The following is a 27,364-nucleotide window of genomic DNA, read 5'->3' on the forward strand; positions in this document are numbered from 1 at the left end:
CCTTCAGTGACCCAGACCTGAATGTGTCTCTGACAAGTACATACTCTAGAATTGATAAGGCAGAGATGAGAAAGGGATTCCTCCAAGTGTTTAGCATCCAAGTTGCAGATTTTGAGTGCATTCCATCATGGAAATGTTGTGTGTCCATCTGGTTATGTAGCATCCCATAGTTAAGAAGCCTTTGCACACTGGGCTAGGTAATCTATAACAAGTGATTGAATATTTTTGAGAAAACATATTTTAATAACTTTTTCTTTGGATAAAACATCAAACTTATGGAAAGATTGCAGGAATAGTACAAGGAATTCCCATGTAGCTTTCACTCAGATTGCTTACATTTCCCTCAGATTGTTTCCAACAGAGTCTGGTCAACAGAAAATGCTGGTCATAGCAAATACCCTCATCCAACAACACAAGAGACAACTCTATACTTGGACATCACCAGATGGTAAATACCGCAATCAGATTGAGTATATTCTTTGCAGCCAAAGATGAAGAAGCTCTGTAACAGTCAGCAAAGACAAGAAAGACCTTGGGCTGTTTGTGGCTCAGATCATGAGCTCCATATTGCAAAATTCAGTCATAAACTGAAGAAAGTAGGGAAAACCACTAGGCCATTCAGGTATGACCTAAATCAAATCCTTTATGATGAAACAGTGGAGGTGATGAATAGATTCAAGAGATTAGACCTGGTAGACAGAGTACCTAAAGAACTGTGGATGGAAGTTTGTAACGTTGTAGAGGAGGCAGTGACCAAAATCATCCCAAAGAAAAGGAAATGCAAGCAGACAAAGTGGTTGTCTGAGGATTCTTTACAAAAATAGCTGAGGAAACAAGAGAAGCAAATAGCAAGGGAGAAAGGGAAAGATATTCCCAATTGAATGCAGAGTTTCAGAGGATAGCAAGGAGAGATAAGAAGGCCTATTTAAATGAACAATGCAAAGAAATAGAGGAAAACAATAGAGTAGGAAAGACTAGAGATCTCTTCAAGAAAATTAGAGATATCAAGGAAACATTTCATGCAAGGATGGGCACAATAAAAGACAGAAACAGTAAGGACCTAACAGAAGCATAAGAGATTAAGAAGAGGTAGCAAAAATACACAGGAAAACTATGCAAAAAAAAAAAAGATCTTAATGACTCAGATAACCATGATGGTGGGGTCACTCACCTAGAGTCAGACATCCTGGAGTGTGAAGTCAAGTGGGACTTAGGAAGTAATAGTACGAACAAAGCTAGTAGAGGTGATGGAATTCCAGCTGAACGTTTCAAATCCTAAAAGATGTTGCTGTGAAAATGCTGCGCTCAATATGTCAGTAAATTTGGAAAACTCAGCAGTAGCCACAGGACTGGAAAAGGTCAGTTCTCATTCCAATCCCAAAGAAAGGCAATGCCAAAGAATGTTCAAAGCTATGATGGTGAAGCTGAAGCTGAAGCTCCAATACTTTGGCCACCTGATGCAATAAGCCGACTCATTGGAAAAGACCCTACTGCTGGGAAAGATTGAAGGCAAAAGGAGAAGAGGGCAGCAGAGGATGAGATGATTGGAGAGCATCACTGACTCAATGAACATGAATTTGAGCAAATTCCAGGAGATAATGGAGGACAGAGGAACGTGGCATGTTGCAGTCCATGGGGCTGTAAAGAGTTGGACATGACTTTGCGACTGAACAACAGATTGTTTATATTTTCCTTCGCTGGTTCTGTGTGTGTACATGTATTTATACACACACAGAGAGAATATTTTTTGAATTCCAATTAACTTACAACTTTTGGAACGTAAATTATTAGCAAATTTGGGTCTGCTTAAACAGATGATAAATAACACACATTTTATGCTTTTTAATTTTCCTTAATTTCTAATATTTTCCTTGTAATAAGGGCTCAGTTCCAGAAAGAAAAATATATTTAAGTCTTTATTTTACTTTTAAATTCTTTTATTAATTTCATATACTTGAAAGATTATAACTATATTTTTCCAAGTCCTGTGGTAGTCCCCAATAATAGGATTGGCATTTAATGAGCCACATCAGTGCTTCAAGACACAGGATCATTATTGAGTAAATAATAATTATTGTAATATATATAGTAATACACAGGGATGCTAAGAGACCTATCAGAAATTACTGGTATTCCTGAGGTCACCATGGACTAGCCTGGGGACCAATGGATGTAATTTTTAAATTTTTAAGCTGAATTACTTCTCAGATCCACAAATAAGAGTTTGCTGTATCTATAACTCTGCTAATAGTGACTTAAACACTTTTATGTTCCTCTTCTCTAGCTTTGAAGCTGTATTCATTTAAAAATCAGATCTTATCTCCAACCAAACTCTGTATGTTATTTAGTTCAGCAGAGATCTTAGACTAACATCACTAAAAATAAAAGTTTATGTTCCAGAAAAATGTTTTGAAAGTTCCAGAATGAAATCACAGCATCATTTTCTTCATCGACATTAACATTCCCTTTAAAAATATCATTGAGTTATTTCACTAGAATAAAATATTCACAGATGTGTACTTAAGACAAAAGCTTGATTCTGAGGACATATATACACACCAAAGTGCTCAACACAAATACTTAAAAATAAGCTATCAGCAAAAAGAACAAGTCTTATTTCCGACTACTGAACTTAGATTTTCCTAATGCAACTTTCTGTGGCTCAGCCTGGCAATGGAGGGTGTCTGCTGAAATAGGTCCAAGTTACTCCTGTGTGTGTAAGCACTTCACTTCTGACTTCAGGGCTCGCTTCCTGAATGCTGCCTTTACTCCATGTTGCTTCAGTTAAAGTAAATCATAATGATATTATTGCATTTTAATATAGGCCATAACCCTCTTTTACCCTGAAGATGACACAAAAATGAATTAATAGAAATGAAATTGCTATTATGAATTAAAAGAGCCTTTACCATGTATAGACTTTTACAAATGTCAAAAAAGGAAATACTTATTTTTATGACATATTATGTTGCAGAGAATATTTTTATAAAATCATCTTGATATTTACAGGAGAACTACTTTAGATTCATATTGCATCTAACCCATAATGGCTTATTTTCTTTAAGAAAAGGAAAGAGAAAAAAGTGCAACAGGAAAAAAAAAACAAAACCTCAGTCTATCTTATTATATAGGCTAACTGTTAAATGAGGAAACGTAACAAAATGTACAGTTGAAAGGTTCAAAGAACTTATGGTTTCAAGACTATCGTTTCTATTCAAAAAGCATTTTTAAGGCAATCAACACTACCACAAGCACTTTGATAACCAGGGCATTCAGCCAGGGCAGAGTACGCAGACAGCTCACCAGGTGGTACAGGTCACTACATTACCTGATTTATGTACAAGGTGCTGAGTTCTGAGTACAGGTAATAAGTGATTCTTATATAACAGAAATATCCCCTCAAAGTCACTTTTTGAGGTTTCTTTGTTTTTCACTGAAAAATTGAATATTGAAGTGAATACATTTTTGTCATGTTAAGTGGAAGAAAAAGTAGATGGTGACTTGGCTCCTGAAATGTTAGTACTGATCCTCAGCTCACCACCATGCCAGTGTGCTCTCAGAGGGTCCACTCACGTTCCAAGGAGTCAAACCCCAAAGGCTAACAATCAGGTGTGTGTTTGGTTAATCTATTCCTGAGGCTTTGCCTAAAAAATTGGCATTGGCTTCCTCAACATCTCTTTTCTGGAACCATGGCTTTGAAGTTGTTCCTTGCTGATACGCTTCCAGAAAATGACAGATCCCAGGAATGTCACTAGGAAAGTTTGGTGGAAGTTCTTCCCTTGATCGAGGTGTAAACACAAAACCAGGACAGTCCTTGAGTAATCTGGAAAGATTAAAAGGCAGATATTGATCATAAAACTCAACATTGACGTAACTGTCTAGTCAAGAAAAGGCAACATAACTAAGGGAACATTCCTGAGAATGTTGATAAACCCACCATCTTCAGTGTGATTGACAGAAAAATCCTAATGATATTTACAAACACATTGTTCTTCACAGAAGAACAATGAAGAATCAATTCACAATAACAGAAAGTTCCACCAGATAAAAGATTTCACTCATATTGGGAAAAATTACTATAAAATATTTTTGTAAAGATATCATCCATAATCTATACAACAGTGCAATTCATAGTAGTGGAAAAAACCCAAATGATGCAAAGTCTAATAATATAAGAAAATAATATTACAGAACTGAAGGAGTTGAAAGATATAAGACACTATATCCATTCATTTTGTAAATATTACCGAGAAATAATCATGGGCAAGAACTTTTGAAAGAAAAGTTCTATATAATATATACACACACATATATATATATGAAAGTGAAAGTCGCTCAGTTGTGTCCACCTCTTTGTGATCCCATGAACTATACAGTTCATGGAATTTTCCAAGCCAGAATAGTGGAGCAGGTAGCTGTTCCCTTCTCCAGGGGATCTTCCCAACCCAAGAATCGAACCAGGATCTCCTGCATTGCAGGCAGATTCTTTACCAGCTTAGCTACCAGGGAAGCCCTATCTATCTATCTATCTATCTATCTATCTATCTATATATATATATATATGTATATATATATATGTATACATACAGACATACAGACATACATACACACACATATAATGTGAGAATGGGGCTTTCCCAGGGACTCAGTGGTAAAGAATCTGCCTGCAATGCAGGAGATGCAGGTTCAGTCCTTGGTCTGGGAAGATCCCTTGGAGGAGGGCATGACAACCCACTCCAGTATTCCTGCCAGAAATACTCCATGGAGAGAGGAGCCTGGTGGCCTACGGTCCACGGAGTCACAAAGAGTCAGGCACAACCAAAGCAACTGAGTGCACACACAAAATGGGGAAATAACTTTGGGATCTCTTTGGATAAAGTTTTTATGAATTCTAGGTTAGTAGGACTAAAGTGCGGTTTAGTTGCATACATGGATACTCTACTTACTATCTGATATTTGCAATATGTTTTCTTCTTAAATTCTTAAGAATTAAATTTCCTCTTAAATTCAGATGTTCTACCAGCTTTTATTATTTGCTTCATTGGTCCATGAGGATAAACTTATTTTAAATTCTAATCACGCTGATTAAGTTACTGGCTCCTCTTCCCATTTGCTTCCCGAGGTCTCTGTCAAATGTAAACTTAATAAGCATCTCTCTGATCTATTATTCAGGCCATGGATGAGAACAAGCTCTAAACCAGCTTCTACAGAAAATTACTCATATCTTCCCTTCCACTCCCTAGCTTGCAATGGGACATCTAAATGAAAAGAGTGATGATATCATGCTAAAGTTCAGAACTGTGATGCTCTATATGTACTGAGGAAACTGCTATATAGACATGAAGATCTCAAGGATTACAGACCTCAGACAGAATACACAAGAGTGTTCAATTAACTAATTTTATAAGCGTATCAATAAATATCTGGTCTGCAAAAGAATAAAACAAGTGAAATGATGTTTTAGTCATGGATTTGTAAATATTTCAAGTACCTATTATTTATAAGGCATAGTAGTTGGTAATATATAGTGAAACATTACAGAATTCCACAGTATTGAAAGTGTAAGCTTCAAAGTGTGGTAGATCTAAGTTTGAATAACAGCAAAGATGTCAGATTTCTAGCCTTTGAAAAGGAACTATAATAATACACAGGGCTTCTCTCGTGGCTCAAATGGTAAAGAATTCGCCTGCAATGCAGGAGACCTGGGTTCAGTCCCTGGGTTGAGAAGATCCCCTGGAGATGGAACCCCATCTCTAGCTTCCTCTCTTCCATCCTTTGGAGAAGGGCATGGCAACCCACTCCAGTATTCTTGCCTGGATAATTCCATGGACAGAGGAGCCTGGCAGGCTACCATCCATGGGGTTGCAAAGAGTCAAACACGACTGAGTGACTAACACTTTCACTTTCACTTTCATAATAATACAGGTCTCTTAGGACAGTTATGAAGATTAAATAAATTGTTTAAACAAGATTCACTAATCATCAATTGGATGTCACATAACACCTGCCATATTGGTAACAATAAATTTGATAATATCAGGCATTGGGAAATAGAAACCTTCAGACACAATGGAACACAGATGGGTTTGGACAGCTGAGTGATGCTGTGTAAAGCTGAAACTGAGTAATGAAGCTCACGATCTGGGAATATCATTCATAGGTATGTTATCTAGAGACATGTATATAAGTATATTTATCAAATCACTTTGCATAATAATGAAAAACTGGCTATCCTGAAATTAACCATGGAGAGAAAACAGAGTGGCTTACTTATATCCTAGAATACATATTATATCACAGTGACATGTTAGATTTATCTCTGACCTGCCTGGGAGAACCAACTGTTAGATACTCAGGAATCTGCAAGCCAATTAAACCATGGATAGGCTGAAACCAGCCACAGTGTAGTGTTTATACTTTAGAAATGGTAAATGCTAGAAGTCAGGGAGTATCTACTTCACTCCCCAAGCTGGTTGACCAGCTTACCACTGCATTTGGAATACTTTAACTAAGTGAACTAGATTTATATGAACTGGATTTACATTTTATCAAGAAAAAAAATCTCAAAAACATAATATTGAATGGATTCAAGGCAAGTGGCCAAAGAATATGGACAGGTTGAGTGGGAGTCTATTTTTCTCTGGTTTTATTTTTGTATCTGGCGCATTTAGAAGTGGCTTTAAAGCAAATCATTAGAACGTATTAAGAGCCTTTCTTAAGATCACACAGCTGGTAAGCCCTGTACTGGGGACCCATAAGACATGTCTTCTGACTACAAATCCCATGCTTTTTGAAGAAACTTACAGATAAACACAGTGTCATGGAATTAGAAATGTTCATTAAATCATCTTTTTTAAAAGATCCAGACTTATAAGAAAAACAGGTTGGAAATATAAAGCCATTTAGACAAAAACTTGAGGGGAGAAAGATCCAAGATTAGCAGCAACAGTCCCAGGGCGGATGCTCACATGCAGAAGGCGGTTTTCTTACTCCCCCAGACTGGACACCATGTCCTCCAAGCGGCTGCATCAACTCTCTTAATTCCGTCATCTGCCTTTTACGCTCCTTGTTCCCTCATGGAATCCAAGTCCTGCTTCCGTGTCACCTCAGGAGTTCCTAGGTCAACCTTTCCACCCACAGGGGTGGCTCCATTATGCCCCATCTGCCAGTTTTGTCTGTAATGATCTTGGATCATCACACACCCTTCTCGTCAATCCACTGAACCAAAACTCAAACAATACCAAACCTAGTCTCTGTGAGTTCTCTGCACTTCCGTAAAAACAAATAAAAATGCAGAATATTGTCCCCGAGAATAAAACTCCGCATGACATTTAAAAGAAAGGAATGTATAACTGCTATTACATTGCTACTTTCTAAATTACTGATTAGAATTTGGAAACAGAAGTTTGAAGGTAGTGGATATTTTGGGCTGTGGGGATGTAGTCTGCATCCTAACTGTACATGTTTCATAAATATTTCAAGGAAGGTAAGCTTCCTAATATTATTGTGTTGAGAAATACCATTCCAGGATTTAACATTCGATCATTAAAGCTCTGCAAAGAAACAATCACCTTTTATATCTGCATAAATTCTCATAAAATCTACCCTTGTCCTGAACTTAACCATTTCAGGCACAGGGATGAGCTGAGATGACCACGCGAGGCTATGTCCAGGGCAGGTGAGGAATGTGTCCCTGAAGAGGAGACATCTGACTTAAGGTCAGATCACGAGAAGGAGGAAAACAGGAGATGACCCAGGAGAGAAAGGGAAAGCAGTCATCCTCCATTCAGGAATCAGTTTAGCAAGTCTGATGGATAAAAATGAGGCTGGGGTTGCAGGATCCATGAAATAAGGAGAAAGTGGAAGAAAATGAGGTGGTAAGAGCTGATGTGACTATGACCAGAGATACCACTTGAGTCTGTGGTTACGAGTCTGATTTTACCCTGGTGGCAGTGGAGGCCACTGGAGGGCTTGTAGGGCAGGGATGACAGATCTGCTTATGCTTTAGGAAGAGAACTTGGCTCTTGTGTGGAGGATGAGCCAAGGAGGAGGCACACGAGATACAAGAGTGAGGGTGATGCTGGGCTGGGGTGGTAGCACTGGAGGAGGTGAGAAAGGCTATGTGCAGGACACACATGTGGAGGCAGGGCTGGGGCATGATGGGGAGAAGGGACGGATCACCAGGTCCCTGGTTTGAGTAACTAGGTAGACACTGCTGCTCTTTAAAGAGACTGATGGAGTTTCGCTGGGTGGAAAGTAGATTTTATCCACATGGAAAGTAGAATTTGAAATCAGTTGTTCTAATATGATCACATTAGCCATCTAATAGGTCAATTAGTCATCCGAGGAGAAATACAGGACAGAGTTATATGAGTCTAGCTCAGTGGAGAATCATGGGTCAGGCTAGAGATAAAAGTGGTAAACCATAAAATTTTGGAAAAGTGAGAATACAGACATGGCCCTGGGCAGGACAATTTTCCAAAGTTTGGTGGTTTTGAGACAGCCTGGGACCTGGGGATCCTTTGCTGCGATGCTTGCACCTGGACAAACTTCTCCTCCAGCAACGAAACACAAAGAAACTGTGGGAGTGGAAATAATTATGTGCATAAGCAGCTGGAGCAAATTTTGGACCAAAAAATACAAAAAGACTAAAAACCCAACTGCCACTTCTGAGGAGCAAAAGCAGGGGATTGGAAGCAAAAGTAGGGTACTGCACAGGCCCCCGCACTCAACACCACCAGAGGGATGGGGAATCCACCTAAGCCACACCTTCAGCCAGACCCCTGGACACACCCTACCCTCACCCCATCAAAGCAACTAGCTTATCCTCCACTCCAGGAGCAAGCAAGGGAAACTTGTTGTTACTTGTTCTCACTCCCTCCTGCTGCAGCAGGGGCCCCAATAAAGCCTTGCCTAAATTTTCTATCTGGCCTCTAGTCAGTTTCTACTGATTAAGGATGCCAATAACCTGGCGGGGAACGGTTTTGTGGAGACAGCAGCAACCAAGACAAGGAGAAGGCGCAGCCACAAGGGAACCTGGTGAATCCATTGTCACAAAAGCCTGAAGAAGAAGATATTCAAAACATCCTGAGATGGTGAGGAAGTAAGGCGAGAGAACTGACCCTGAGTTTAGCAAGAGGTGCCCATGACCCTGCTGGGATCCACTGGAGTGGCCTGTGAGGGACAAACACTGACCAGAGTGAGCTGAAGAGCAAGGGAGGCCCTGAGCATAGACGACCTGTGTGCAGAGTTTTTCTAGAACACAAGGAGACAGCAGAGATAGTATTGGAAACAAAACAAAGATGTTACCTTTAAAGAGGTAAGTAAACAGATATGGCTGTATTTTAATGGGAAGAATCATTTCATTGGAGGAACTGATCATAGAGCAGGCTGATATTTTCAAAAGAAAATGTTTGAAAGGACAGCAAATCCAGAGCAGGGCTGTCGGTCCCCAGGACAAGAACCACACACAGTTAAGGGTGCCAGGGAGCCAGGTGCACTGGATCTGAGCATGAAGCTGGCGTGGTTCTTAGCAGGTTTCAACCTTTCTTGTGCAAAACAAAGCAAGGTTTTCAACTTAGAATCAGGGCTGGAAAGGAAAGTTGTTTGGAGTAGAAAGAAGATGCTATGAAACCATCATAGCAGTTCACTTGCTTAGATCTGGAAAACCTTTTTGTTCTTCAAGGATTTCCATTATAATTTGATTTTTCAAAGCAGATAAAATGTATACACACCTGGCACATGAATTAAGGGCATTCTTTTCAGGGACCATGCCCATCAACTTGTGTGGTCTCTGTAACTCTGGTCAGTGTTAGAATACCTTCCAAGCCCGTGAGAAGGAATACATTATTACCCTTTGCTTAAAGGGTAGTAATGGGGGAGACAGGATATACATTGAGGATGTCAGCCAGGCTACAGGTATCTCAGGAGGGTCATTCCCATAGACTAACAAGTAGTTTAAAAACAGTTAAAATGAGGATGACACAATTATGGCTTTTCTCTAATATTATCTAAGCAAGAAAATGTTACAAAGAATGAGACAAATCAATGAACAAAAATAACAAGAGTACATTTCAGGCGCTCAGTGGGGTCATACCTGTAAGTGGTTGGGCTGACGTTGATTTTCCGGGGGACACTGCACGATTCAAATTTGTTAGCCAGGGTGACATTGTTTCCAAAAAGGCAGTAGCGAGGCATTTTAACTCCAACAACTCCAGCAAAAACTGACCCAGAATGCAGCCCAATGCGCATCTGAAAGCGAAAAGTCAGTCAGTGTTCTCGCCACTGGAAAACCACTCCTGCTTGTCAGTGCTGTTTGTGGACCTGTTGAAATTATTATACTCTTCGCTCTTCCCACACCTCCTCCTTCCTCCAAACCTCCAGCTGATGCTCCTCTACTCCTCCCTTCCAAGGAAGAACCACTAGTGGGGCATCAGTCACCCCTCTTCGCTTCTCCATGGATGCACTTGGGTTTATCACACAATGTGTATTTCACCCGTCTTTCCAATCTGAATCAAAGCCCCCCACGAACCTACCACAGTCGCCACGGTGACCAGACGAAGTCTCTGCAGGCTATGTGAACCTGCTCTGTCCACTGGGTGAGAGAGACAGGACTTCTGGAGCCCAGAAGCTGTTTCCCAAAACATGGTCACTTCTCAGGATATAAAGTGTGGGTGTTTAGGTATTTTGCTCACAAGAACTTTATGCCAGACACTGCCTCACTATTCAAATGACCAACCCGAGGAGACAAAGGATTGTAATATTGAAGCAGAAAATGACAGAGGAAGCAGAAAGCTGGCATTGCTGAGCCTGGATCGCAGCGACTATAAACACTTCAGTCAACAACATCTGGATCCATGGAAAATAAGAGTCGTGCCATATCTGGGTACAAGAGGCAGTCAGCATACACTGAGGTGAATGTTTAGGAATTCTGAAAGCTATCGATAATTTGGAGAGCAGTTAAGACAATGTTTTAAACTGGGATCTTTTAGACTGAAAACTGGCTGATCTTAGAGGAGGCACAGATTTTTAAATCACTGCTACAATGAAGCAAGTGAGAGTAAGGATGTTTAAGATGACAATCAGACACCATGTTTGCTATTTTCAAATTCTATGTTCAGTTGACCATTTAAAACAAGTTCCATTAGATCCCTGTATTGTACACAGAGGCTAAGGACTTAGTCACTTAGACGTAATTTAGAATACAGGAGACTCCAGACTTCCCAAGTTTTATGGCTAATTTCAGACCTCTTCTAGAAACTTCTGAGAATCATTTGTTAAACCATGTATTCTGCAACATTTTTAAACAAAAGCACTACATCATAAATCAGGGGATTTGTATTAGAAACCAAAATTCTGCTAATAGCTAGCAGTCTGACTTTTTTAATCGAAGTATACTTGACTTACGTTATTATTTTCAGATGTACAATATAATTGTTCAAGATTTTACAGATCATGCCCCACACAAAGTTATTATAGAATGTTAGCTCCTTTTCCTGCACTGTACATTACATCCTGTAACTTATTTCATGCCTAGTGGTCTGCATCTCTGACCCCCACTCCCTGCCCTCTCCCTCTACCTGCTTCTCACTGGTGACCACTGGCTTGTTCTCTGCGTCTGGTTGTCTGACTTTCTCTAAATCTCCACATTTCCCTTGAACTCTTTCCTCACCTAAAAAATTCAAGATTGGATTACTTTTAAAGCCTCTTCTTCATCAGTTTTACTTTAAGCACAAAAACAAATTTCTATTGCATCCGGCTCTTTCTTCCTTAGGAGAATATGGTTCTATACATAAACAATTAACAAAGAACAATTTAAACAAACCAAGAAAAGGTGACAAAAGGCTATCTTCTGCTTATAAATACCAGGCATATTTTCATAAGTTTTTATTTTCTTTGGGCACTCTTCTCACTAAACCAGTTTCTCCCTTGTACCTAGTTATTCTAGCTTTTAATAGGACAAGCTCATTATAGGACAAGAAACACACAGCTTCAAATCCAGTAGAGTCTTGACTGCCCTTGTCTATCACTGAATTGTGGATTCCTCAACAATGTGGTTCATGTAACTATACGTTACATATACTATATATATACTAAGCAAAATGTTTAAGTCACAACTGCTCCCGTGACACACATTAGTGTTTTTTTCTCACTACTAAAAACAGTCTGCACTTTTGTTAATTCATGAGTAACCCCTAAGGCCATCAGAAGTTTCCTAGGTCAGTACAAATAAAAAGGCATGTTTAAACTTGAATTTATAGGTCAGTAAAACTTGCCTGGAGAATCCCAGGGACAGAGGAGCCTGATGGGCTACTGTCTATGGGGTCACTCAGAGTCAGACATGACTGAAGCGACTTAGCAGCAGCAGCAGCAGCAGCAAAGCTAAATTATTATCACCTGGGTAACCATCTTTGAAATTAGCTATAAAAAATTCTTGCAATTGCAATACTGTAAAAGTACATTTCTACAAATGTCAAAAATCATGGCATTAAACCCCTTCCCCAAACATACGCATCTTAATTATAGAACCCATTTAAGTGGAGATCACTGGGTTTATTATTAATCCGGATATTTTATGTATTCACTTTGATGCCATGAGATTCCTCATCAAAAAAATGAAACAAAATATAATTATTTTCTAAAAAATTATAGAAATTAACCATCTGGAAAATTCAGACACTGTGATGCTTTTAAAACACTGTGGAGAATTGTTTCACACTCTTCCTGTTGTGACCTGGCATCTATGTCTTCTCCCTTCTGGGCAGGCTTAAGGTTGGTTTGACCAATACAATGGACGTGTCACCATGTATCTCTTAAGGCCAAGGTATAAAAGGCCATGCAGCAGATACCAACTTTTTTCAGTGGACACCCACCCCCAGGAAAGAAGTGTGACTATCCCAAGGCTGTCCAGACGGAGCAGGACGTGTAAGCACTGGGCTGACAATCTCAGCTTGGGTCCACCCTCTGCCATGCCCAACCATAACCAGGCAGGTGAGGCATCTTGAAATGGTGCTCTGGTTCAAGTGATGTAATCCCAGCTACTCTGCATGCCCTCAACCACTGAGATTTCCCAGTGGAGGCACCAGATACTGTGAGAAATGACAAGGTATTCGTGCTACGCCTCATCCAAATTCCACTGCACAGAATCAATGCATCACAAAAGCTCTGTGGTTTTACACCACTAACTTTAGGGAAGCATGTCATACATCACTATATAACTAGGACAACCATTCTCTTAAAAAATAGTTGTGAAGGCTTACACATACAGCTTCTATTAATATTAACATTGGAGAGAAAAAGAAAGTGAAAGTTAATGGCTCAGTCATGTCTGACTCTTTGTGACACCATGGACTGTAGCCTGCCAGGCTCCTCTGTCCTTCACATTCTCCAGGCACGATGCTGGAGTGGGTAGCCGTTCCCTTCTCCAGAGGATCTTTCCAACTGAGGGACTGAACCTGGGTCTCCTGCATTGCAGGCAGGTTCTTTATGGTATAAGCAAGAGCTCTGGCTAAACTTCTTTTTCTTCCTTCTCTCTGTATTTTATACCATGCCAGATAGGATTCCATATTATTTCAAAGGCCCATTTCTGAAGGTCATCAATTGAGGACTGTTCTATAAAAGTTAAGTGACTGATTCACTTCAAGTGGGACAAATAAAGATATCTGTTCATGTGTTATCTATTAAATCTAAGCCAGGCACGTGAATTTTATTTTATCATCTGCAATAAGATATTATTATTCTGGGATCTGGCTTATTTAGAAATTTTGGAATTTTATGTGTCCCGGAAAATATTACTAGATTACCAGTCCACATTCATTCGGGTTAAATTCCTCCCCTGCCAGGCTCAGAAAACCCAAACCTACATTTTTCAAACTCCCTTGAAGTTTCTAGATGTACTGAGGTTTTGGTGAATCAGACGCCCTTGCATGAGCTCTGGGAACCTGGATTTCTGCCTACAACTTCCCTTGTGAGCACAGCAGAAGCCCGCGTGCTCCCTCTCCCAGGCTGAGCAGGGAGCGCGGTTTCCAGTCATTCAATCTGTGAGAGTCATGATGCAGTATTTCCACGTTGCTGATGCAATTACAGTGGGTGCAACTCTGCTGTGCAGCCAGTAGTGGAGACAGCTACTTTCTGAGCACAATGGTTTCCTGCCTGGCTGTGGCTATGTGGTTCTAGAACCAGCTTCCAGATCACAGAGGAAGCCATGGTTCTAAGGCATGGCTTTAGGATCCACTCTTGGAGAGCTCAAGTCATGGATGGCTTTCTTGGTCCTAGTGATCTGTAAGCCACTTACAGATCTTCTGCTGCTTCAACGAGCTGGAGATCTACTCTATGCAACTAAACCCTGATGGATGTACCATTCTACTGAAAACTAACTGTAGGGAAAAAGCTAATTAGCCAAGCTGGTGGTAGCGGTCAGGCTCTCTCACCCCATGGCCTCTCACTCTGGCCCCATGTGTTGTAAATACGTGCTTATGTAACAGCTGAGCTAACTTATAGCACTGTGCATGCATCTCATAATGTACCCACTTGGGCATGGGCCACTTCTGTTCTGTAAACATATAGAAGTCCCACCTGAAAAACCCTTGAGGCCGCATTATGGCTACGGTTATGGCTGCGTCCACTGGGTCAACCATGAGAAAATACAGCTTATCCGCTGCTACGGCTGCTGTGCCAGTCAGGAGAGAATAAACATGTCTGCAGTTCCTACAGCTCCTTGCCTTTTCTTCCAGCTTTCCCGCTGGCACCTTGCCTACCCTGGGTTCGGAGAACACTGAGATACAGCAAGACTAACTAACCAGCATTTACTCTCATGACATCTCCTGAACAACACATAAACAGCCTCACCTTGATGGGTTCTCCGTGGGGAGACACGACTTCATGAGAGAGCTCCATCATCTTGAGGGCCATCAGCGCGATCTGAACAGCGTGGGTGTCACTCTCTTTGTGTAAACCCCCAGCCACACAGTACGCATCGCCAATCGTCTCCACCTATGCACAACAGATTCTCCACATTACACACACACAAAAAAAAACAAAAGCCCAAGAAGCACCACAGTGTACATCATAGAGCAGAAATTACATCATTAAGCAGAAATCTCACCTTCATGGGCCAATGGAACATCAGAGTCAATCACAGACTCTTGGAAAAGGTTTTTCTTTCCAGGAAACTCACAAAGTTTCTAAGCTGAGAGGTAGCACCCTGCTGTGAATAGTGTCAGGAGGGGTGTCTGCTCCCAGACTTGCCACTGATTCCCCCGCATCATTGCACCTCTTTCTTCCTGCACCATGTAAAATGGACTTTGTAGAAGCAAATGACGTACTTTGAATCTATTATAATATGTTTGAGATATTGGGTGATATAATCTCTCAGCATAAAATACAGTGCTTTGAACAAAGTCACTATTGAATCAAGGTCCTATGAATACATTTAAGGTTAAAACTGACATTGCAACTTTTCAAAGAACTTTTGGTGCTGCCATAGCAATGATAAACTGTCTACATGAATATTAACCATAAAGTACAGAGACTAAGATGTCAAGTGGGAGGCAGAGACAATGGTGATTGGAAAGCTATCGGAAATCAGTCTCTTCTGTGAATTTCATGTATTGATCAGTTATTATCATTGTCATGATTGCTGTTGTTACGAGTGATTTTCATTTGTCATGCTGAATATAGAAAGCTAACAGTTCATTTAAATCCACAAATAAGCTACCAAACTGTAATAGGTGCATTTTTCTCCTCCAAATTCTTATTGTAACCTAGATCATATCACTGTTCTGATCCAAAGCTGGCAATCTGGAGGGCTGAAGGTGGGAGAGACGAGAAAGGGGGACAGCATCAGCAATTGCTTATTTCACTCAGAATAAATGCCAGAGCCCTTAAGCTGCCCCAAAGTTCTTGTCCTGCCTTTCTGCTGCCCCTGATCCTAATCCTTCTCCTTATTCTCTTTCTTGCTCACTTTGTCACAAGCTGCTGGCCTCCTGTTTTCCCTCAAACATAGCAAACGTTTGTTATTCCTTTGTCTGGATCAGTATTCCTGCAGGTGACCACTAGGCACGTCCTTGGTTTCCTCAGGCTTTGCTAAAACTCACCTTGCAAGGAAGGTGATTCCGGCCACTTCTGTGAAATCCCCTCACCTGGCTCTCCTGCACCTGCTCTATTTCCTTCCAGAGAGAGCACACCAACTGGGGTGCTGTGAATTCATGCTTTTGTTGTCTGTTTTCCTGGTGGAAAGCAAGCTCCCTGAGTCTGCTGTCTCATTAACTCCTCCATCACTGGGGCCCAGGATATTCACCAGTGAGCGAGCATGGCACCCGACAGCATCACCTCGGCCACGCACACGGAGATGCACTCAGCCTAGGGGCTAACCTGTCACAGGGCTCAAAGAGCTACTCAGTAGGGGGAGAGGCCCCTCAGCCCTGCTGGCAAGCGTGGCATGCCGTCCCCGGTGTCACAGGGAGTCTATCCTGTCCTCTGTCTGTGTGTCCCACCCTTGCCCTCTCCTTGCTCTGGGACGCTTATCACAGGGACTGGACTCCACCCCCCACCATGCTGGCAAACTCTGGAGGACCAGTAAGGATATGCTAAACCACTAGATAAATAATCAAACAAGCAGGAAAATGACCAAAAGAATGAAAGAGAGGAAATGAAACCGAATGGGGTCCTGGTCCAATTGGGGACTGGGATAAACAAGCCATGCTGTTCCCCAGAAGCCAGCTAGGCACAGGTGAGCCGGTGATGGAACACGCTCTGTATCGTAAGTGTATTCTGAGGGGAGGCCCCCTCCCTGTTTATTCACAGAATCTCCAGTGTTTCCACACAGCGTCGATGTGAACAGCAGGTGAAACGAGGACACAGACTCACTGGCTGGGACAGCAGCTGGGTCCCCAGGGGACTCTGCGCCCCATCCTCGCCATGAGGAGTAAGGTTCTAAACGCTAGAGAGGAGTGACATTTTTAAACATTTCAGCAGGGAGCACCGTGCAGCAGTGGGCAGCTTCTGGGAGCCGCTGGGCAGTTTGCAGAGGAGAGCGAGACCTCCTCACAGTTCTGAGAGGAGAACTTCTCAAGACATCAGCTGTCTACAAATAAATACACTGAATTCCACAAGAGGCCATCAGGCTTAACCTAACTGAAGCCAATTATTTTATCTGTAATTATACATGGACCTCTTTTTTCCCAAGGGAAACACAGCTCTGTCTGGAATTTCCTGTTAGAAATGTTTTAAAGAGAAAGTTTCACCATGAGCATCTAGACTGGAACCAAGCAGGGCTTATGTTGTCCCATAAATAATTTTTGTTTCCTCTTTAATCATTTATTTATTTCATGTTAGGTTAAGCTCTGAAATGTCAGTTTTTTTATGTGGCAAATTAAAGCATGATTCAAGCCACATAAATGAGAAGCATGCTTTATTCTTCAAGCCAATGCTGAGAACTATGTAAAAAACATTAAATCAGTAAGAAAATGTTTTACTTCTAAAGAAACAGGCAGAATCTATTCATTGATTCTCTTATTAACAATGCGTGCTAAGTCACTTCAGTCGAGTCCAACTCTGTGAGACCCCATGGACTGTAGCCCGCCAGGCTCCTCTGTCTATGGGATTCTCCAGGCAAGAATACTAGAGTGGGTTGCCATTTCCTCCTCCAGAGGATCTTCCCAACCCAGGGATCAAACCTGCATCTCTTATGTCTCCTGCATTGGCAAGCAGGTTCTTTACCACTAGCGCCATCTGGGAAGCCCTTTATTAACAATAGTTACACTACAAATAGTTTATTATGTTTCAGGGACAATCTCTGTGCATCCCCAGAGCCTAGAATGATGCCTGGTACCCTTCAGGCACTCAGTAAACCCTGCTAACTGATGAATAACAGATATTTTTTTTACCGTAATCTTTATAAGAGCTCCGTTCATGAAGATTACAGGACATAAAGCATGTTATTCATGCATATAAACTCTGTGAATGGATATTATATCCTCTGTTTCAGAAATGGGAAAGATTGTTTAACTTTCTCTGCTTACAAAGCAAACAAGGCAGAAAACGAGATTTGAAGATAGGCCGTCTCCTGCCCTTGGTCACCAGACAAGCAGTTGGGTTTCTATTCCCTGGCCGTTAAAAGCATCCTGTTACTCTATACTGAATGAATCTGTTGTAAGACAATTCATGTAATCCTCCTGCTTCTTTACTTTTGCAGATGGAAAGGCTACATCCTCCCTCTTTGAAACATCTCAGGCTTAACAGTCCGTCTTGGTATTTCCCTGGTGGTCTACTGGCTATGACTCCAAGTTCCCAATCCAGGGGGCTCAGGTTCAATCCCTGATCAGGGAACTAGATCCCGCATGCTGCAAATAAGATCCAGAGCAGCCAAAAAAAAAAAAAAAAAAATCAATACTTAAAAAAAAAAAAAAAAAACAGAAAACAAAACCCAAACCAATTCATCTCAGTTTTCACAGTCCAAGTGTCAGGCTCACTGACTAAAATGTCACCTTTCTGAGGGTCTGGCAGCCCACTCCCTTGCTGTCACCCTGCATTCTGTGAAAAGACACAGTGGCTGTCCTTTCTGGAATAATCATCTCTGAGCAGATTCAGAGCCAGAAGACACCCATACAACGAAGGCAAGATGCCTGCTCCCAGGACAGGCTCCTGGCCCACTGCCCAACTTTTCCCGTCCAAGGCCTGGCCCCCTACCTTGTAGACATCCAGTTCTCCACACTGCCGGTCAAAGCGGGTGTAGAGTGCATTGAGCATGGTGATGACCTGCAGCGGGGAGCACTGGGAACAGATGGCCGTGAACCCCACGATGTCCGAGAAGAGCATGGTGACATTGCCAAAGCGCTTGGCCTGCACGGCATGGCCCTGCCACAGCTGCCGCGCCACCTCGCTGGGGAAAATGGAACAGAGTAGGTCCACCGTCTTCCGCTTCTCCTCCTCCAGGGCCTGGTGGGCCTGCTCCAGCGTGGCCTTCAGCTTGCCCAGCCTCTTCTTCAGGCCGTCCTGGGCCCTGGCCTGCTCCCCGATCAGCACCACATCCCGCAGTGCGTTGTGGATGGGGATGTCAGAGAGGTACAGCCCTCGGCCCGTGAAGTCTTCCAGTCTGTCTACGCAGGGCGAGCCCAGGAACAGGATGGAGCTGGACTCCACCATGTAGATCATCTGGCCTTTGAGGTCCATCACCTGTGTAAAAGGAGGACCAAGCTTTGTGGCTTATTCACGTTCCCAACAGACAAAAAGTGAGGAAACAGGTACAGTGATAATCCTTTTTTTTTTAAACAAGTCACCACCTTGCAGGATCTTAGTCCCCCCACCCCACCTTTGTCTTTAAACTTGAGCTCTTTCTACTTGTCGACGAAAACAATTGGCTCTCTTATGGTTTCAATTTACTATGAGCTCTAAAATGCATGCATACATCTGGCGAATATACTGGAGAATTGTTGCTGTTCAGCTGCTAAGCCGTGTCCAACTCTTTGTGACCCCCTGGACTGCAGCACACCAGGCTTCCTTGTCCTCTACTGTCTCCTAGAGTTTGGTCAAACTCACGTCTACTGAGTTGGTGATGCCTTCCAACCATCTCATCCTCTGTTGCCCCCTTCTTCTCCTGCCCTAAATATTTCCCAGGATCATAGGTTACACAGAAATCATGATTTTTCAATCAACAACACCCCAAATTCTTGCTTCAAGGCTTTCTCACTGCGTGCTACACTGATGCTTCTGCTCCAACATTCTCTCAGCAGCAGCCATCAGCAGAAGGGTGCACAGGACCCCTGGGCGAGGGGGCTTCACATGTTCATTCCGGGTCACAAGCTCACGTGGGTGAAGGAGACAGATATGTACATACGTGTTAACGAAACAGAGCCACAAAAGCAGCCTGGACGTCCTTCAACAGTGAATGGTTAACCAAAGTACAGGACAACCACACAATGGGATATGACATGGCCTTATCCCATCATGAAAGAGACCAGTGTCTAATGACATGGAAGGACACACACAGATATCATTTACTGATAAAAAAGAACTGTAACAAGTAGCTTTTTTGTTTTAAACAAAAATGTACATAATGTTTTTGATTTTGCAATGGACATCTTAAAGTAGCACCTTTTTAAAAACATTTAGTTGTACTGTGTTTATGATAAAAAGTAATAAAGCTGTTTCCATCTGGGAGGACAGATAGTTTGTCTTCTGGGTTAACTTGTCCAGAAGAGAGGTGCATTGTGAGCCTTTCTATGAGGTCAGCTATACTACTGACTGTGGTTTTCAAACTTCTTTTCTCAATCATGCACGGTTCTGTACTATGAGATGAGAGCAGAACACTTTCCCCCACATTTTCCAACAGTTAATCAAACAAGTTATTGATTTTTTCCAAATCTATTAAATATTGACTTAAGAATCCATTTAGTTGCCTCCTCTAAGAAACAAGTCATTTTGTTTCTTTGTTGTATAATTCCTCTTATTATCCAAATTAAGTCAGCTATTTCATGATGATCGAAGCCATATTTTTACATAAGTATTTTTGTAATTCAGCTATAAAATACTCCATAAATATTTTCCAGGTGACGCTAGTGGTAAAAAACCAACCTACCAACACAGGAGATGTAAGAGACGTGGGTTCCATCCCTGGGTCGGGAAGATCCCGTTGGAGGAGGGCACGGCAACCCACTCCAGTACTCTCGCTTGGAGAATCTCATGGAGAGAGGAGCCTGGCAGGGTACAGTCTATAGGGTTGCAAAGAGTCGGACACGACTGAAATGACTTAGCACAGGAAAGCACACAAAGATTTTAAAATGTAGACTGCATTCAAAAAATATTTGTGAAGTAATGCCTTAAGTGAGCAAGCAAATGAATGCACAAAGAATCTTGTTTTAACCCTTCCAAGTATTTTGGAATTATTTTAAACAGAAATATTTTATTAAAAATTCTGGGGACTTCCCTGGCAGTCCAGTGGTTAAGACTCGGCAAATTTGACCCCTGGTCAGGGAACTAAGATCCCACATTCCCTTCACACAAAAAGCCAAAAAACAAAAAGTAGAAGCAACACTGTAACAAATTCAATAAAGACTTTAAAAATGGTCCACATTAAAAAATGTTTAAAATATTCTGAAGTGATACAGTATATTTTTACATTTTTCACACCCAGTCTTTAAAAGTGAAATTATTGATTCCATATCACAACAGGACAACTGTTCTTCTTACCCTGGAAGATTTCTTCGCGGAGTTGTCCCACCTCCTCACTCGCACCAGGAACTGCATGTTCAGCATGGTCATAATGCCGCTGAACGTCTGGCTGATTTTGGGGGTCAGGATCTCAAAGTACTCGTCAAAATGAGGCTTCCCTTGCACGTCTCTCCTGCTCATCAGCCGCCTGATGCCATGGCCGAGCTGCAGGATGCTCATATCTCTGTCCAGCATAAAGTGGAAAGGGAAGGTCTTGCAGAAGAGCGAGGCGGGGATGACCAGCGAGGACACGGGTTTCCCAGGGGGCGGGTGCGGCCGGGCGCTCCTGACGTGGATGGAGTAGAGTTCGCAGGGCTGGTCCACGAACTCACGGCAGTCCTGGTGGAAGCGAGACGGCGTCGAGGAAACCTCCACTTCTGTCTCATACAGTATGCGAGCAGCTGCCTTAATGATGCCAGGGAGAATCAGGGAAGTGATCCTCTTGGGGAAGAAATAGTAAACATATAAGACATCGGGATCTTTATCCAGGCATAGGATGGACGCGTCCTCAAACCTGCCCTTCTTTTCTGCTTCTTGACAGTGGCTGCTCTGTTTCAGGAGGGTGCTGAAGCTATTTAAAAAATCTTTCAGGGTTCCTCCAACCACACCTAGGATGTATTCATCTTCTTCATAACATATTTTAAAAAGCTCCTCACCAAGAGATTCTTTGATGATCTCCACTGGAACACCTGAAAGCACAGAACACATCTTCTGCCGTATCATATGCATCATCTTGGCAGAGCTGTATTTTACCTTATCTGACAATTTAGCTTGCTTTATATCTGCTAATAAGAGTTCCAACCAAAATTAATCATTTTTGTTCAAATTATCTGCATAAATTCATTTCTAAAATTCAAGTAACTCCAAATATAAACCCAAATTAGGTAATTATGAAAGAATGATCAATTGAGTATAAGATGTGACATTTTATCACCCTGAAACTTAACTATAAAAGAGCAATTGGAATCACAGGGTTAAGTCTCTTTCAAAAGAAGTTTTCCCACCTGGTTAACATCAGAAACAGTGGCACATGTTGTGAAGGGGTACTAGCTAGCCCCCTTGGAATATAAGCATCAGATATAGAATTAATTTATATCACTAGCGGTAAAATTCAATTTTGTCATTTTTCCTGAGGTGATATAAAGTAATATAATAGTAGTAAATATTATTTTTTTTGAACAAAATAGCATTCTTGTTGTTTAATGTTACCTGAAGGAAAATGTGTTGGGAATTTATCATTTACTTTCCACAACTTTTCCTTCACTAGTCTCCTTTATTCTTTAAACTCTTTGTAGCACATTCTTCTCATCTATAACTTAGGAGAAAGGTGGATGCCCTGTTCACAGCACTTCTGTGGTGTTTGTGGGCCATGTTAGAATTGTGCCTGACCCAGAGAGAGGGTTCAGTGCAAGTCAGCCAGCAGCAGCAGCAGCAGCAGAAGCAAAGTCTTCAAATCTTCTACTTCAAAAAAAACCTCACCAGTTGGTCCATGTACTCAAACTTTGAAAAGGACAGTATGACAAAGTCACTCATCTGCTTGATTCTTCCAAACTAAGTATTAATATGTGAGCACTGCTCACACATTTCTCATAATTGCTTTCAACCTTTAAAAAATTACTTATGTTACTATGTTGAGTAGAACTTTTCATGCATAAATGAAGGACACTTAGTTACTAAGTTCAAGACCAAAGCATATGAATGTCTATGAATCAGCCTGCCAGGTAGCTTTACCTGCTTCTCAGCAAATAAACATTGTAAGAAGAAACGTTTGAGGTCAAACAAAGGTATAAGTATGAAAAAGAGTTATTCTTTACATTAACAAAAAAACATGGTATTTAACATTTCACATTGGATGTTACCAACAAATAAACATGAATATTTTTAAGAAAATATTAGTTCTCCAGGTAAATATTTTCTAGGAATAGAAAATTTTACTTTACAGGTAAAATAGTTCTATAAGCAAATTATTTTCTAATTTCATATACTTAATTCTATTACCTGCTGCAATTGCTTGGTCTGCAATTATTTTTTCGAAGTCTTCTCTTTCCAAAGATTTCCTGAAATTATTTCAACATCTTAAATTATAAACTGACAAATGAATGCTAAAATTTCAGATTATAACATATAGAAATGATGACAAAAAATAATTTAAATTACCTTCTCTATAGAGGCAAATCTTGACTGTCGAGTTTAAAGGAAAGGAGCAGTGACATGTACAAACCAAATCAATGTTGGAAAACCCCCAAATATACATGACCTAGACTATTTCATCACTTTTCATAAAGTATATCTACCTTTGAAACTAACTTCATATAAGCTAATAGTACAGAGGTTTGTACTGGCAGAAAACCCAATGGTACAAAATGGCCAAGGATGATAATAAATCAGGATGGGCTTTTCTGATAAACCAGCCAAGAAGAAAAACCTACCTACTGATGGATTTCACTTCTAAGTAAGTCCTTATTTATTTTCTAAAGCAAATAAACAGTATATGCTACTTTTAGGTTTTAGGTTCTATATATTTAACTATCAGGCATCATCACATTAAACTTTTATCCTTCATCTAATATAAAATTTATTCCTTATTCAATTACTGAACTGCTTTAAGTAACACATAAGTTTATAATATACTTATATATTAATAATTAACATAATTTAATATATATGATTAATTATATGATAACAGCATACATTTTGACTGATAGAAAGTTGTAATTTCAGCTGGACAACTTGTTGATTCATGTTTGCTTAATTGTTTTTTTGATGATTTCTGATAGTGATAACTGATTAAAATCAAATTTACAAAACTACTAAAGCATATTAAAAGATATCCAAGTTATTTTGTGGTTCAGTTTGCTATTAGACAAGCCAAGATCACAAATAGGCATAAGTTGAAAATACTATATCAAACAGATTTTAATAAAGCATGATACATGTAGAGAAATTTCAAAAGAAAAAATTCTTGACAAGGAAAATCACCCCACTGGCTACTTGATCACATAGAGGCATACTGCTTATAACATGGGACAACAGACTGTTCAAAATTGGGAAACAAGTATCTCAAGGCTGTATGTTGTCACCCTGCTTATTTAACTTATGTGTAGAGTACAACATGTGAAATGCTGGGCTGGATGAATCACAAGCTGGAATCAAGATTGCTGGGAGAAATATCAACAACCTCCAATATGCAAATGATACCACTCCATGGTGGAAAGTAAAGAGGAACTAAAGAGCCTCTTGATTAGGGTGAAAGAGGAAAGTGAAAAATCTGGCTTAAAACTCAACATTCAAAAAACTAATATCATAACATCTAGTTCCATCACTTCATGGCAAATAGATGGGGGAAAAGTGAAAACAATGGCAAATTTTATTTTCTTGGGCTCCAAAATCACTGCAGATAGTGAATGCAGCCATGAAATTAAAAGATGCTTGCTCCTTGAAAGAAAAGTCATGACAAACCTAGACAACATGCTAAAAAGCAGAGACATCACTTTGCCGACAAAGATCCATATGGTCAAAGCTATGGTTTTTCCAGTAGTCATGTTTGGATATGAGAGTTTCACCATAAAGAAGGCTGAGCACCAAAGAATTAATGCATTCAAATTGTGGTGCTGGTGAAGATTCTTGAGAGTCCCTTGGACTACAAGGAGATCAAACCAGTCAATCCTAAAGGAAATCAACCTTAGATATTCATTGGAAGGACTGATGCTGAAGTTGAAGCTCCAATACTTTGGCCACTTGATGCAAAGAGCCAACTCATTGGAATAAGACTCTGATGCTGGGAAAGATTGAGGGCAGGAGGAGAAGGTGGGCAACAGAGGATGAGATGGTTGGATGGCATCACCGACTCAATGGACATGAGTTTGAGCAAAGTCTGGGAGATAGTGAGGGAGAGGGAAGCTTGGAGTGCTTCAGTCCATGGGGTCACAGAGAGTTGGATATGACTTAGCAACTGAACAACAACAGTCAGAAATATACTTATCTAAATAACTTGGAGATCAGGCTATGATATTACACCTAGTTTGAATTAGATACCCTCAACCCCTTGTAATATACTATATTAGTCGGTCTTCAGATTTGTTCCTTCTTCTCATTTAAGCAATTTCTTTTTTTTTTTTTTTGAAGGATTAACCCAAAGCTGCTCAGAGGATTCTTCTGCCACTTCCCACTAAAGCTTAGCTAAATCAAACACCACACAGTGCCATTCAAAATAAGTTCCCTAACTTTACCTTCAAAAAATTTAAAAATAAGGTATATGTCTGCATGTGCACCAGCAAATGTAAGTGTGTTATACACACAGGCACACATACACCAGCCATGAATTCACACATGATGTGATCAAAAGGTCCTAGGAAAAGATAAAAGCAAAAGCTCAAAACCAACCCCAAAGGGTATCATAATGACTGTATAAAACTCATTCACTTAAAAACGGTGGTGGGTATGCTGTATGACTCAGGGAACTCAAATCAGGGCTCTGTAACAACTTAAAGGGGTGGGATAGGGAGGAAGATGGTTCAAGATGGAGGGGACATATGTATACCTATGGCTAATACATGTTGTTTGGCAGAAACCAACACAATTCTGTAAAGCAGTTATTCTTCAATTTAAAGATAAATAAATTTAAAATTTTAAAAATGGTGGTGGGTGGGGAAGTGAAGTTCCCCTCAGCAGTCAGCACACTGACCTCAGTAGAAATGGCAGCTGACCTGCCAGAAAGATGGGGGGAAAGGCCCAGCATAGCCAAGAACTAAAGAAACAAAGCAGAGAAAAGCCATTTGGCAGTATCAGCAGGCAGTCTCATAAGAGAAAAAGTCCCTCTTCTTATTTCAACAGTGGTATAATCATTAGGACAGTTTAACAGTATGATCAGCTCTTTAAGAAGTCAAAGAAGAGGTTAAAAGATTTTTCAAAATTTCAAATAAAATCATTTTTTTAAGTTTTGAGTTTTTGGTTTTTTTTTTAAGAGTTCCATATCTGGGAACACATCCTAATTGAATATCAGCATTGAGCTTAGGCATATTTCAGGACACCAAGCCCTGGGAATAAATTCTGAGTCAACTGGCTGCCAAGGCCTCAGGCAGACAGACACAGTAGCACAGCTCCAGGACTTGCTGGCTATCTTATCAGCCGGACTGAGAATTAAGGTCAGAGGCTTCTGGAATGCTGTCCATATCACTCTGCAAACACAGCTTCTGTCAGACACACAGATTCACACTCTCTTTTTGGACCTGTCTCTGACCCCTTCTTGGCTTGCCTGCTGCCTGCAGCCTGGGACCAGTTAGTCAGCGAGTGAAATTAAGCCCAGAAAACGCACAGAGCAGATGTTCCCCTCCTGAGCAGCAGACAGATGGATGAATGTATAAAATATTCCCGACAAGGGTACTGGTTTGCAAAAGTTGCAAATTCAATTCTGAAATTTGAACGCAAGTGTTTATTGTAGTATTTACACAGCAAATAATCCTTCAATTTCCGGGAAACCAAAACAAAGCCAAATCAAGTTGTCCACCAGCAGTAAATGTGCCAAGATGTATTTGTAAAATGAACTCTAAAAACCAGGGTTTGTTTGGGTTTTTTCAATTCACCTTATATATGAAACTGCTACAGAAAGCTTTCTTAAAGAAAGTTTCAAAGACAGAGTAGAAGAGAAAGTATGAATGGAACAGGTATTTGAATATCAGTATAATCAGTATAACCAAGCTAGTTAGGAAAATACCAAAACACCTCCCTAAGGACTGATCCAGCTGCTGCCCCACTCCTGAGTTGCCCACCTCTTGCTCCCACATCCTTCCTTCCTGATGCGGGAGCTAAAAATTTAACCTGTGCAATATTGTAAAGTAATCAATTTTAAAAAACTGGGGCTCAGGCTGGGGCAAAGGGACAGGCAGGCTGCACTGGGACCTAGCCCCAGATTCTTGGCACTGTTCTTCAAGCAGGAGTTTGCTCTGATCTATGCCTTAACTTTGTTAAGTATTTCAGAAATTACACCCTAGCAGAAAAGAATAGGCCTTTTGGGAGTTTACTAAATGGAGAAGCACAGAGTAATAGGGTTAAAATCATGGGCTCTGAAAACCCAGGCTTGAAACTCCATTCTGCCATTTCCTAAACAGCTATAAAATTCTAGACATTTTATAGAAACCTGAGCTTAGTGACATATGAA

General features: G+C 40.8%; 1 protein-coding gene across 6 annotated transcripts in view; it reads right to left on the bottom strand.

Moving 5' to 3' along the window:
* Positions 1 to 222: 222 nt before the first annotated feature.
* The window catches only part of GUCY1A1 (guanylate cyclase 1 soluble subunit alpha 1), a 65,964-nt gene continuing 38,822 nt past the window's right edge, over positions 223 to 27,364 (bottom strand). For all 6 annotated transcript variants that reach the window (XM_069557325.1, XM_069557330.1, XM_069557326.1 and 3 more), the window contains exons 4-9: positions 23,206 to 23,264; positions 21,187 to 21,896; positions 18,688 to 19,173; positions 14,848 to 14,991; positions 10,097 to 10,251; positions 223 to 3,823 (exon numbers count right to left, since the gene is read on the bottom strand). In XM_069557325.1, the coding sequence (XP_069413426.1) occupies positions 3,622 to 3,823; positions 10,097 to 10,251; positions 14,848 to 14,991; positions 18,688 to 19,173; positions 21,187 to 21,896; positions 23,206 to 23,264 (1,756 nt within the window). In that variant the 3' untranslated portion in view covers positions 223 to 3,621. The remainder of the gene's footprint in view (positions 3,824 to 10,096; positions 10,252 to 14,847; positions 14,992 to 18,687; positions 19,174 to 21,186; positions 21,897 to 23,205; positions 23,265 to 27,364) is intronic.

This window comes from Ovis canadensis, chromosome 17 (assembly GCF_042477335.2).
Source record: "Ovis canadensis isolate MfBH-ARS-UI-01 breed Bighorn chromosome 17, ARS-UI_OviCan_v2, whole genome shotgun sequence".
NCBI lineage: Eukaryota > Metazoa > Chordata > Mammalia > Artiodactyla > Bovidae > Ovis > Ovis canadensis.